Source organism: Phyllosticta citribraziliensis (assembly GCF_038025025.1).
Source record: "Phyllosticta citribraziliensis strain CPC 17464 chromosome Unknown J3D65scaffold_10, whole genome shotgun sequence".
In the NCBI taxonomy this organism is placed as follows: Eukaryota; Fungi; Ascomycota; class Dothideomycetes; order Botryosphaeriales; family Phyllostictaceae; genus Phyllosticta; species Phyllosticta citribraziliensis.
Window position 1 is genome coordinate 1,499,090 of NW_027117347.1, and position 13,015 is coordinate 1,512,104.

Sequence of the window (13,015 nt, forward strand, 5' to 3'; positions counted from 1 at the left end):
CCATATCATTGATTACTTCGGCACGTTCAAGCCAGACAAAGAAGTCCCAAGCCCTCGTAATCCTCCAAATCGCCGAGTTGAACAGGATCTTCCCAACTATGACATCAAGGTATTCACGCGCGTCCAGTTTCCTCCACAACACAGAAGGGCGCGGAAATCCAAAAGGCGATACACATCTCAGCTACATTTTTGGTGATCCGAGTTGGTTGCTACTCCTTGATCATCTATGTGTCGTTTGTCCCAAGTCATTTCAACTTGCTCACAGGAATCGCGAGCACGATCAAATGAATAGCCATGATATTGAATAAAAGCTCAACCGCCTGTGTATGAAAACTAGGTTTTCCTTGCTATGTTATTTTGCTAGTTGACTCCAAGACCGGCCACTTGGACAGGTGCGCTGAGCGCTGTATCGTGACCGCGGTTTTCCAGTCTACGAATCCAATCAGTAATTACAAACAAGGGCGTCGAAGCATTGTAGATTGAGGGAAGTGAGACTAGAGAGAAAGTAATTGTGAAGCTGGAGATGGGCTGTTCTAGACCCGTAGCTTGTATTGGCCTGCATTAGATTTCTCCACGACAAATCTGTTCACCACTGAGCTCGAGTGCAAAGTGGCAGCCAAGGTAATGGTCGACCATTCCCGATTCATCCCACCAAGACTAAATCGTCGTGGGTGGCTCCGATGAATATTCCCTCCAACCACTTCTGAGCGCCCTGCGTGGCTTCCTTCTCAATCTCCTCCATGGGCCGTCTATACCGACAACTTATTCACCATGCAGTAATGTCCTTGAATCTGTCGGGTGGTGAGTGAAAAGGTTCCGTGTCGCTCATTGCTTATTTCCGCCAGATTTTTGAGCCAGAGCGTGTCATTCCCACTGTCGGAAGGAATTGTACCCGAGAGGCTTCAAGGATGGTGGCCAGTTGGAAATGCATCTGTCGTCAGACAACCCGGACGAGAAGTCGGCGATGAAGTTTGAAGAGTCTTTGGAGGATTGGGGGCTTCAAGTGGCATCGTGCTGCTTCTTTTCTCCGTTCGAGTCGAAACCCAGATTGTCCAACTGTCGAATCAACTCGTTGATCTTGATGACCTTCTCAAACTGCTCCGGGAGGAGGGCATCGCCTTTCTCTTTCTTGTCTTTGAGCTCGCGGGCCTGGCGCAGCTTCTTAGTGAGCTTCTTGGCCTCCTTCTCATCCTCGGCCTCGGGGTCTTTGGGGGCCCCAGCTTCAGTAGACTTGGAAGCAGCCTTCTCCGTAGTCTCGTCCTTCTGCTCGGTAGCTTCCTTGCCATTGGCTTCGTCCGCAGGAGTTCCAGTGGCTGCGGCCTTCTTCCGAGCCTCCCTTCTCTTTGCATTCTTGTTGGCGCTAGAACTCGAAGTCTGGGGCTTTGGCACAATGGACTCGGCCCCTGGCACACCACCCTTGCCTCTGTTTTTCCATGCTTCGGCAGTCCTGCTCTTGTAAAGCTCTACGTCTTCAGGAGGGCGGTAGCCTGGGCGGATGCGTATTTCTTTGCGAACCGAGCCGTCGGCGCGCGTGGAAGATGGAATGTGTCGCTCGCCGTCTGGCGAGATGACTGCGCCAGAATTGGCGGCTTTAGGGTTTGGCTCCGTTGGCATGGTGTGAGGGAGTGGAAAGATCGGACTCGGTCGGAAGAGAGGTGAGTAGTTGTAGGTGAGGAGATGGCAGTTGATGAACCCAAGAGGTGATATATATTGTTGAGCTGGCAGCGGATGCCGAGACCAGCGCGGCCAAGGTTATGCAAAAAGTTGCGGGAGGGCCCGTCGTTTATGAGACGGCGACCTGTGAGAGCGACAAATGGCGCGTTGGAGGGGGGCAGTTTGACAGCCCGCCGACTCACCGGAGCTTCCTGGACCAATGGCTCGCGACGCGAGAAAAGTGATGTCCCGTGTTGCACCCCAGCTTTGCCTACAGAGCTGGCCACGATATTCGATCAAGCAAATCGCTTCCTCCCGATTCGCTCCCGGGGCCAGGACAACTCCCGGCGCGCCGACATCCTCGACCTTCGACTTCACCCCCAGCAGCACACCAACCCACGGATCTTGTTCAACCTCGGCGTCCTTCGCTCCCGCAGTCAAAATGGCAGGCGTGAGTTTACACTTAGCTTCTCCTTGCCAACGAGACGCGCTAACAGTCTGCGTGCAGATCGCTCACAGCATCTACAAGCAAGTTTTCTCCGGGCCGCTGGAAACGAAACCACCACTAACGACTGGGCCAGCACCCTCATCAAGCGCAACTACATCTTCGTGTCGACCGTCTTCGTGGGTGCCTTTGGCTTGCAGCTGTGCGTCCCCCCCGCCACCACTCCTTGGGCCAGGTAAAGCAGGAGGCTTACATGCACCGCAACAGGGCATTCGACACCGCATCGGACAGCCTCTGGAACAACATCAACAAGGGAGTGAGTTTGGTCCCGACCATGTGTGCTTGTGACGCGGCTGACTGTATTTCCAGCGCCAATGGAAGGACATTAAGCACCAGTACCTCGAGAAGGAGGACGAGGACGAAGAGTAGGGCGCTCATGTAGCCTTCAATTGAGGTTGAAAAAGATCGCAAAGACATAACTTGGGTTGCCACTGGTCAACTTAGCATACCGGATTCAGACGCATAGACTGGCGGGACGTTAATCAATTTCTTTCTTGAGAGCTGACGCTGCCCCCAGCCATGTCGGGTTCATTTCTTGCCCAGAAACACGCCCTCTTACAGCTGACCAGCAGTACGCGACGGGGCTATTCCTGAGAGGAACATGATGCGCTTGAGAATACCTGACTATTCACCAGAATGCCTGGCCTTTTTGAGTGTCGCAAATGAGAAAGTTGATCAATGGGTTCCAGTGCACCGCGTTGGGCACGACAGGCCTTGAGATGTGTCGTGAGGACCATGTGATTGGGACACCCGCCCATGCACTCAAAGAGGTACATGTTGGCGTTTGGGTTCGTTTGGTCCAAGGTGCATGCAAAGCAAGCGATTGCGCAGAAACTTGTGTAGCGCTTGGTTTGCAGTTCCACAGCAATGCTAGAAATAGGTGCACATGCGAAGAATCAACTTCACGCCATGCAAATGAGACAACTTTAATCTAAGGTGCTTTTCGATCCATTGAATGAGTCTCGATTGATGACTAAGGGCACTGGCGCGCTCTGACGTATCGAGACGACTTGGAGCTTCCGCATCCTTGCCCGCCTTTGGTCGATCCAGTCGTCAAACTCCACCTGCCGCTCGTCGACCACCACTCGACGCCACCAAAACATCTTCACTGCTTTCCGACCCAAGGCTAGCTTCTTTGAACACCCGTCATGAGGGCCGCCCACAGCCCGTAAATCCCACTTGCACAATCTTCGTGGAATCTCGGTTTCTCTCGGTGCTACCCCACACTGCATCCTCGAGCTCTGGACCTAGACCAGCTTCCCTCACTCGCCTAGAGCAGTCATGCTCATTTCTGCCCTGGAGGAGGCGCTCTGCTTGCGCCTCCGAGGCCTCCCTACCGACTTTAACAAGCGCTACACCGAAGAAGCCCGATGCGCCCTCCTCGAAACCCTATTCCGCTCGTTGGCCGGCGAGCGCGACGACTACCTTCACCTCCTCTTTCCTCAGGGCCCGCCGCGATCAGGAACACCCTGGAGTCTACGTGACGCTCAAGGCGCCGTCGAGGGCGCCGAATACACTGCATCTGCTCGGGGTCACCCGTGTGGCCATATATTCAAAGCTGGCGAAGCGACGTATAGATGCAAGACTTGCTCGGTGGACGAAACATGCGTCTTGTGCGCGAAATGTTTCGACTCTTCTGACCATGAGGGCCACACCGTATACGTCAGCATCTCCCCGGGAAACTCTGGATGCTGTGACTGCGGAGACCAAGAGGCCTGGATCCGCCCCTTACACTGCAACATTCATACCGCTTTGCCGGGGGAGGAGAAATCGGCCGGCAAGGCCAAAGAGCCGCCAGCACTTCCCGAAGACTTGGTGGCGAGCATGAGGGCTACCGTTGCCCGCGCTCTGGATTACATCTGCGACGTCTTCTCGTGTTCTCCCGAACAGCTTCGGTTTCCCAAAACCGAAGAGTCTATACGCGAAGACGAACGCCTGTCTCGGCTAATTTCTAAGAGATATGGTGGGATCGATGCCACAGAGGCTGACGATGAGTTCGCGTTGGTCCTCTGGAACGATGAAAAGCACACGGCAGCAGATGTGGAAAACCAAGTCGCCAGAGCTTGCAGCAAGTCCAAGAAATTCGGTTCGAACGTGGCATACGAGACTGATGATGTTGGCCGGAGCATCGTCTACTACTCGACAGACGTGGCGGCGCTACTCAAAATGGCCAAGATCATCGAGGAAATCAAGCTCACTGTCACAATCCGCTCCGCAAGGGATACGTTTCGAGAGCAAATGTGCGGTACAATCGTAGAGTGGATATCCGACATTTGCGGATGTACAGTCGGGCCCGATGGTTCCATCATGCGCACCGTCATTTGCGAAGAAATGTTGAAACCGTGGCGTATGGGCAGCGAAGCACACCACGCAAAGATTGGCACTGACGGCATTGACGACCATGAGGCCTCAGAGGTTGAAGACGAGCTTCGGATGCTGTGGGGAATCATTCCTCAAAACAGGTTGACCAGGCGTGTGGTTCCCGACGAGCCAGAAAACGACTGGGACGACGACGAAGATTTGGACGAGGACGATCTGAACATGGACATCGATGATATCGTCACTGGAGTAGGCGAGGAGGGTGACGGCGATGTCGATATGGAGGGCTCTGATGGTGTCGACAGCCTGGAAAACTCAGAAGCGACGTTCGCGGGTTATCCACCACCTCCGCCTCCACCAGCTCCGAGAAGACGCGAACAGATCCATACTCCGGCAGACTCGGACGGCGAATCGCTTGCATTCGACCACATGTTCTCAGAAGATCCACCGCCCACCATGGAAGTACCAAAGACACCGAAAATCAAGACCAAAACTCTGCGCCCTCCGCGGCCAGCTAGGTACTGGCTCGAAAAGCCTGAAGGCTATCACATGAGGGCGAATCTGCCCGTGCATGAGGACCTCTGGCAGCGTGTTCGGCTTGATTTCATGGTTCTTTATGATCTTCGCATGTGGAAGAAAGTCCGCATCGACATTCGAGACGTGTTTATTAGCACCGTCGTCACCATTCCCAACTTCAAACGGATTCTTGGTTTGCGATTTGCGGCGCTTTACACCACCCTGGCCCAATTATACCTGGTAGCTGACAGGGAACCCGATTATTCCATTATCAATCTCTCCTTGCAAATGTTGACGACCCCGTCGATCACCGCAGAGGTGGTCGAGAGGGGAAACTTCCTTACCAACTTGATGGCTATCCTTTACACATTCCTGACGACTCGCCAAGTGGGCTATCCTTCGGACGTCAACCCAATGGCTACCCTTGCCTTTGACGCCGGCGCTGTCACGAATCGACGAATGTACCACTTTTTCCTCGACATGAAGTATCTCCTGGCTTCTGAGCACGTCCAAGAGAGAATCTGCCTCGAAAACAGATACCTTTTGCAATTTCTGGATCTCGTCAAGCTACACCAGGGGATTTGCCCAAACGTCCGCGCCGTTGGAGAGCATGTCGAGTACGAGACCGACGCGTGGATCAGTGCTTCTCTCATTACTCGCGAGATGAACAAGCTCTGCCGCCAGTTTGCCGAGGCTTTTGTCCCCGAGAGAGATCCTGATCTGAACAGCGTGTGCCGAGCTATTCGAACAACTGCCAAGGTGGTCATAATACATTCCATGGGCTCTGAGAGAAAGCGCTTCAGCCAGTCCGAGTTGAAATCAGAGACCAAATTCAAGTTGCTTGACACATTCGAAGTGGACCAAGCCGGTCCCGTCTACAACTGGCCCAGATACAAAGTCGTTGACTTTGTCGTGGAGAAGGAGCCCATGAGTTTTCACCATGCCTTGCACTATGCTTTATCCTGGCTGATTGATCGCGGCAAGGCCATGACACGCGAGTCACTTCGTGACTTGTTGATGTTTACCATGCAAGAGCTGAGGGATTACCCAACCCCTCCGAGGGCACAAATTCCAGACTGTCAGCCCGAAGAATACCTTTTGGCTACGTTCGACTTTCCCCTGCGAGTTTGCGCCTGGCTCGCTCAGATGAGGGCCGGCATGTGGGTGAGGAACGGCATAACTCTGCGCCACCAAATGACCACCTACCGCGGCGTCGCTCAGAGAGACAACTCCCACCAGCGCGACATATTCCTCTTGCAGGCCGGTCTGGTAATCTGTCCACTTCCTGATTTCCTTGCGCAGATTATCGACCGATTTGGCATGACGAACTGGGCCAGAGGGGACTACACGGTTCGACCGGGGTATGATGACCTGCAAACCGTGGATGTTGCTGAAGACTTTGTCCACCTCCTCATCATTCTCCTCAGTGATCGATCATCCCTTTTGCCCTCTGAGAACAACATTACTCCGCTGGCTGCGGCTGCAAGACGTGACATCGCGCACACTCTCTGCTTCAAGCCCATGGCATACTCAGACCTCACTTCGCGCTTCTCGGAGCGGCTTCAAGACTCGGACGAGTTTGGCGACATTCTCAAGGAAATGACGATTTTCCGTGCTCCAGAGGGTCTGTCTGACACCGGCACTTTTGCATTGAAGGAACAATACATTGAGGAGATCGATCCATACATTGCACACTACAATCGCAACAGCCGAGAAGAGGCAGAAAACATTTACAAGGCCTACATGGCAAAGAAGACTGGCAGGGATGCTGCGAGCATTGTGTTTGAACCCAAGTTACCACGCATCCATTCTGGTGTCTTTCAAGACTTGGCGAAATTCACCAAACTCCCTCTGTTTGCGCAGCTCGTCTACTACTTCCTTGCGTACGGCATCGCTGCAACATCCTTCACGCCAGAGGTCCCGGTGACCAGGACGGAAGGCTTCCTACAATTTGTCCTTCAATTGATCGTGGTCGTGGTAAACGAAGAACTCCATGATGCCGAGTCCAAAGGGACCGGAGCAGAAACAGAGTCCTTTACATTCTTTGCATTGTCAAAAAGCTTCACCTCAAGCCGGCTCGGGGATGGTCAACAACCAAGCACAATCGTCTCCCTGCTTCGGTCGCTTCTGGACAGGGAAGATTTCAAGGCATGCGAGCCCAAAATTCGTCTTGTGCTATCTCGCATCCAACAAAGGCATCCCATTGGGTTCGAAGGCGCTGTTCCGGGAGTTGATAGGATGGACACTGAATCTCCCGCCTCATCGTCGGCCCAAGACAAGGAGCTCAAGAAGAAACAAGCCTTGGAAAGACAGGCCCGTGTCATGGCACAATTCAAAGAGCAGCAGACCAACTTCATGGCCAATCAGGACATCGACTGGGGCGAAGGCGATTTCAGCGACTCAGAAGATTACGATGCCGCACCAGCTCAGGAGGACAAGACTTGGAAGTACCCCTCTGGTACTTGCATCTTGTGTCAGGAGCAGACCAACGACAATCGTTTATATGGCACATTTGCCTACATCAACGAAAGTAGCATCTTGCGACAGACAGACGTTGGCGATCAAGACTGGATCGAAGAGGTTGTGAGCACTCCAGCAAATCTAGATCGATCCGCCGAACACCTGAGACCTTTCGGCGTTGCCAGCAAAAACCGACGCGTCGTGCAAAAGACCACATTTGAGGGTAAGACAATTGTGACGGAACGACAGGACCTTGGCAAAGGCTTTCCCAAATCACACATCAAGAGAGGGCCAGTCAGTACGGGCTGCGGTCATATCATGCATTACTCTTGTTTTGAAGTCTATAACAAGGCAACCGAGAGAAGGCACCACAACCAAATCGCTAGGCACCACCCAGAGCGGCCGTCATACAAAGAATTCATGTGCCCTCTTTGCAAGGCCCTTGGCAATGCCTTCTTGCCAATCATCTGGGAAAGCAAGACAATCACGTACCCAGGTGCCCTGGAAACGGACACTAGCTTTGAAACCTGGCTTGAATCGCAAGTTTGCAGCCAATTGACAGGTTTTCTTGAACAAACCTCCGATTCTTCTTCCTCTCGAGAAACACCCTCGGTCTATGTTCTGGCAAAGAAAATGTTTTTCGACTATGGGACCACGAACATGGTTTCTTCGCTGGCAGAGAGACTCTCCGACTTGTCTGGATTGGGCCCCGTGGTCACTGCCGTCACAGTCCCTGCACCTCGCCCTTCATTCCCACTTCCCGGTGCAGGCATCGTGTTTACAGAGCCAGAGGTTAGGGATCCTTTTCTGCCTGGCCCTGAAACTTCAGCCCCAGTCTTGCAAGCGACGCCGCCTATCGAGTTGCTCAAGGTTTACCACAGACTCCGGGACACTATGAGGGCGAACATGCTGCAGACCAGGTTTACCTATCCCAACCATACCAGAGATCCAGACGACCTGACCTATACCGATACACTGATGAAGTCACTTGGATTCTCCATCTCAGCGGTAGAGATTTCCCAGCGCGGCATCGAGTCCGAAGTCGGCTGCACGTTGCTCGACAAAATCTCGGAGCATTCATTGACTCACCTTCGGGTTCTGTCTGAGACTGTGTCCTCCTACCTTGCCGTCGGTGGTGTCCGTCACGGTGGTGAAAATCGCACCAACAAGGAGTTTATGGAAAACCAGTCGAGACAATTCCACCAGCTGATGTTCGGTCACCCTCTCATTGAAGAGTACTCCGCCATTGGTACAAAGCCTTGTCCTCCAATACTGCTCCAGGATCCCTTCATCTTCTTCACTGAATGCTCCGTCTGCCTCGTGCCAGTGCTGGGCCTCGACATTCATCACGTCCTGCGGCTTTGCTACCTGGCTGAAATCATCAAGGTAATCACGACGTTCGTTCTGGCTGAGCCCCAGGCTCTGGCCAAGGCCTCCGTTGATGACGCGAGTATCTACCACGACCACAGCAGCAGTATGAGTCCGGAGCAACTGGAAGTCTTCTCATCTTTCGTCAAGCGAATCGTGCTAGAAATGGAACCCAAGGGAGCAAGCAGCACGGAAAACATTCTGGCCTTGTTCGAGCCGCAAAACGCAGACTTTTTGCGCTACCTCCACGTTCTCGTCAACACATACGCGCTGCCATTCCTCAGAAAGGCCGTCATTTTGATGCACGTAAGCTATGGTATCGAATTTCCCGACGCGGGCTATGATTCGGCCAAGGAACCGGAGCTGCAACGCCTCACCAAGGCGCTGCGCTTGCCCTCACTCGAGGAAATCTTCGGAACGTTTGTGGGCGATGGGCCCCCAAGCGTCATCACGCGCTCGATAGCCATGACTTGGATCAAGCGCTGGGCGTCGTACAATGAGAACAAACCAGGAGGACAGAGAATCCCGATCAAGTTGAGCCATCCAGCAATTTTCGAGCTTGTTGGATTACCAAAACTCTACGACGCTCTGACCGACGAGGCCACAAAACGAAGGTGCCCGTCGAATCCATCGAGAGAGGTGACAGATCCCTGTGTATGCCTCCTTTGCGGCGAAATCTTCTGCAGCCAGGCCGTTTGCTGCATGAAGAGGCACGACAGCAGGAAGCAGGGTGGGTGCATGCAACATCAGGCAAAGTAAGTCAACTCTTCCCTTACAGCAAAGCCAAACTGCGGCTAACTTGCAATGTTTTTAGCTGTGGAGGACACATAGGAATGTTCATCAACATTCGCAAATGCATGCTCCTCTTCACCCATTATCAGAGTGGAAGCTGGTTTGCAGCACCGTACCTCGACAAGCACGGCGAGACCGACATGAGCCTACGACGCCACCACCAGCTCTACCTGCATCAAAAGCGCTACGATGCCCTGGTCCGCAATGTTTGGCTGCACCATCAGATCCCCTCGACGATTGCAAGGAAGTTGGAGGGAGACATTAACAATGGAGGATGGGAGACTCTTTGAGCAGGGTTTGATTGATACGAAACACTGGGCCGGACTGGAATATAGTCATGAAGAAGACATTCCTTTGGGTGGATAGATGTGTGTCGGGGAGTTCTGGACAGTTGTTCTGTTGTTCTGCCGGTTAGGGTGGTTTTGGCGACTATGGCGACTATGTCGCTTTGACAACTTGAAGCTGCTTTCGTCCTTTCGAGGCACTAGGGAGGCGTGAGTATGATTCTGCAACAGCTCTTCGTTTTCATGGACTGGCTTCGCTGGTGAACATGAGGTGGCATTCCAGATGTTCAACCGGGGCAGAACGGTTGCGTGGCTGAGCCCGTTGCTAGACCACGTCGTCCAAATTTGGAAATCAATGCACGGGATCTGCATGCGATACCACTGGGTGAGTATGACCAGGAGCAACTGTACCAGTTCGGCCAGGTCTTGATCGAAAAGAGTCTTTTGGTTGTGATAGGCGGGCGCCCCAACTAAATTCTTGCAGGCCAAAAGGCTAGAATTGTATCCTCCTCGTTGTGCCACGTGCTGATCCAAAGACGGATTCGGGTGGCGTTGAGGCCATATCCATGACGCGCACTGACCATCCCCGACGCTCCGCAATCACCCATTCATAAGGTAACCGGACTCACCTCGCCCGACCGTCTTCACCTCTCTGCCTCCACCATTCAGTCATTCAGATCTCTTTCGCTCTCGGAATGGACCTTGCTTGATGCTCTTTGAGCCTCCACCTTCCTTTCCCCCAAATATGACAATCCGCCCCAAGGCCCACCTCTCCGATATCTACGGTACGCCCAATCCCGCCACCGACCTCCGGCATGATCAAGTCACCAGCTAACGCACTTCAACACAGTCCTACTTTGACACGCTTTCTAAATGACGACGACATACACACAACAAGACTGCGCTCGGTCGCATATGCCCACTACGCCTGATCAAAAGCCATGGGACTTCTCCCATGCCTTCAACCTCATCAACTCGTTCTCGCTGGCCCACGGCACCAATGGACCAGCTCCGGAAACTACACCTCCTCTAAAGCCCCCAACATACGAGGAGGCAGGCAACGACAAGTATGATGAGGCCTCGGGGTTGGGCGATTTCAACAGGGTCTGGGAGTTCCTTGGAACCCCCAACCAAGCGCCCCCGCCGGCCGCCACCATCACACCCCCGGGCTCAGATCACACGGGCTCGGAAACATTGGTCGAGAAAGAAAGGCATGAATATGTCTCCGACGGTGCGACTTATCAAACATCCACCAAGCGGACCAAGTGGGGCCATCAAGACCCTATTAACGACTTTGCCGACGAGTCCGACACGTACCAAGAGACAGGGTCAGCCGCAAACACGGCCACTCAGCTCGACGCCAGCCTCACCAAGACTCAGCGCAAAAGAGAAAACCGCAAAGCACGCAAGCGCGCTGAAGCCGAGCAGCGTTTGGACAAGACAAAGGCCACCAGCGAGGTTGAATCCGACGATGACGCACGCACCAAAAACACCCTGGCACGGAAGGCTAGCGTCCATACCATTGAGCAATCAGACCTATTTTCCAAGGGAACGGCGCCTCGATACAACCTTCGCTCCTATGGAGCTCCCAAGACTCCACAACCAAAGAAGACGGTCCAGGATGTTGCGTATTCCGCGGCCGCTCCGTACTCGGCCCCCAAGATGCTGCCCACGTCTCTCTGCCCTCAAAGCTTTCAAACTAAGCCGAATAATAATTCGGCGAAAATCTCCAAGAGACTAGATGAATCGGCGATTCCATTCAGTCTGGAAGCCAACCATACGTCCAAAAAGACCAAGTCGAAAACGACAAAGCGGGAGTTTTCGACCAGTCCTACGAAGCACGCGGATGTCAACCGCCAGCCTTCCACACCTGCGAGACTCGACTCTGGATATTACAAGGCCCTTCTCAACAACACACCACTTCTCCTTAGCCATTCTGCTTCTCCTGGTCCGGCAACCTCGCCGCAACAATTCATCGTCCGAGACAAGGACGACCGCAATTTGCATTTCTTCTTCACGCTTGTCGAAAAATTTCCAGAAGACAAGCACTGGCTGGCGAAGCCCGCTCAGCTCGTCAACCACACCGAATCTCCTACCGGCATCCATGTTTTCATTGACTTTTCAAACATTCACATTGGATTTCAAAACCGCGTCAAGAGCATGAGAGGTCTCCCTGTCAATGCTCGTATCCGTCGGGAAGACATCGATTTTGATGCTTTTGTCTTGCTCATGGAGCGCCGTCGGCCTGTCGCAAAGCGCGTTCTGGTCGGCTCACTGCCTGCGATTCCGGCGTTTGAAAAGGCCAAAGCCATCGGCTATGAGACCAACATTCTCGACAAAGTCTACAAGGCGCGCGAGCTCACCGATCGCCAAAAATATTTCCGCCAGCGCGACGCTGAGCAGGTGCAGCGCCGTCGAAACGGCGGCACCACGACATCTGGCGAGGGCAGCGGCAGCGGCTCTGAAACGGGCAACGCTGTCAGCAGCGCGACGCACGCCAAGACAGCGTGGGTCGAGCAGGGTGTGGACGAGATTCTGCACCTGAAGATGCTCGAGTCGGTCGTCGATGTGGACGAGCCGTCCACGATTGTGCTTGCCACAGGCGACGCCGCGGCCGCCGAGTACAGCCAGGGCTTCATGCGCATGGTGGAGCGCGCGCTCAAGCGCGGATGGCGCGTTGAGCTTGTCAGTTGGAAGGCCGGCATTTCGAGCCAGTACATGAAGAAGGATTTCCGCCAGAAATGGAGAGATCGGTTCCGCATTGTGGAGTTGGACGACTGGGTCGAGGACTTGTTGGACACTTGAGAGAGTGTGCAATACGGGTCTTGTCGACGCCAGATCTGTCACTTGGGCTCGATTGTTGCTGCATCCACTGACTTTTCCTGCCTTGCTGGCGCACCACCTCTCACTCATGCCATGCTGCCTTAGTCTCTTTTTCTTTCCTTCCTCACTTTTCTTTGCCCCGACATTTCCTCTCCTGAAATTATTTCAAAAGCTTACAGATGGAGTATTCACTCCGGCTTGCGATTCGATTCTACACGCGTCTATGCTGCAGAATGCCCTGAAGCATACGAAGCGACCGGGCGATGACTTGAACGAGATTCTTCTGCTTCTTTTC

General features: G+C 53.6%; 4 protein-coding genes across 4 annotated transcripts; 3 read left to right on the forward strand and 1 right to left on the reverse strand.

Annotated features, from left to right (window-relative positions):
- Positions 1 to 597: 597 nt before the first annotated feature.
- Positions 598 to 1,828, reverse strand: J3D65DRAFT_76201 (RNA binding protein Pym). Its single transcript, XM_066804161.1, has one exon. The coding sequence runs from the start codon at positions 1,612 to 1,614 to the stop codon at positions 1,000 to 1,002; it is 615 nt and encodes a 204-aa protein (XP_066652642.1). The 5' UTR covers positions 1,615 to 1,828; the 3' UTR covers positions 598 to 999.
- A 267-nt stretch (positions 1,829 to 2,095) lies between these two features.
- On the forward strand, positions 2,096 to 2,527 carry J3D65DRAFT_670463 (ubiquinol-cytochrome C reductase; the record flags this gene model as incomplete). Its single annotated transcript, XM_066803286.1, has 4 exons — positions 2,096 to 2,104; positions 2,173 to 2,300; positions 2,366 to 2,414; positions 2,468 to 2,527. 4 exons carry the CDS (start codon positions 2,096 to 2,098, stop codon positions 2,525 to 2,527), a joined length of 246 nt encoding a protein of 81 aa, XP_066652643.1.
- A 739-nt stretch (positions 2,528 to 3,266) lies between these two features.
- J3D65DRAFT_76212 (uncharacterized protein) lies at positions 3,267 to 9,926 on the forward strand. Its single transcript, XM_066804162.1, has 2 exons — positions 3,267 to 9,576; positions 9,636 to 9,926. Exons 1-2 carry the CDS (start codon positions 3,440 to 3,442, stop codon positions 9,901 to 9,903), a joined length of 6,405 nt encoding a protein of 2,134 aa, XP_066652644.1. The 5' UTR covers positions 3,267 to 3,439; the 3' UTR covers positions 9,904 to 9,926.
- Positions 9,927 to 10,482: 556 nt separating this feature from the next.
- On the forward strand, positions 10,483 to 12,931 carry J3D65DRAFT_76270 (uncharacterized protein). The gene is made up of 2 exons (XM_066804163.1): positions 10,483 to 10,682; positions 10,748 to 12,931. Exon 2 carries the CDS (start codon positions 10,771 to 10,773, stop codon positions 12,700 to 12,702), a length of 1,932 nt encoding a protein of 643 aa, XP_066652645.1. The 5' UTR covers positions 10,483 to 10,682; positions 10,748 to 10,770; the 3' UTR covers positions 12,703 to 12,931.
- Positions 12,932 to 13,015: the final 84 nt, after the last annotated feature.

Excerpts from the sequence above, each read along its gene's own strand:
- J3D65DRAFT_76201 (XM_066804161.1), bottom strand. The coding sequence starts at position 1,614 with ATGCCAACGGAGCCAAACCCTAAAGCCGCCAATTCTGGCGCAGTCATC.
- J3D65DRAFT_76212 (XM_066804162.1), top strand. The coding sequence starts at position 3,440 with ATGCTCATTTCTGCCCTGGAGGAGGCGCTCTGCTTGCGCCTCCGAGGC. Across the intron at positions 9,577-9,635 it reads TGCATGCAACATCAGGCAAA|CTGTGGAGGACACATAGGAA; the intron begins GTAAGTCAACTC and ends CAATGTTTTTAG.
- J3D65DRAFT_76270 (XM_066804163.1), top strand. The coding sequence starts at position 10,771 with ATGACGACGACATACACACAACAAGACTGCGCTCGGTCGCATATGCCC.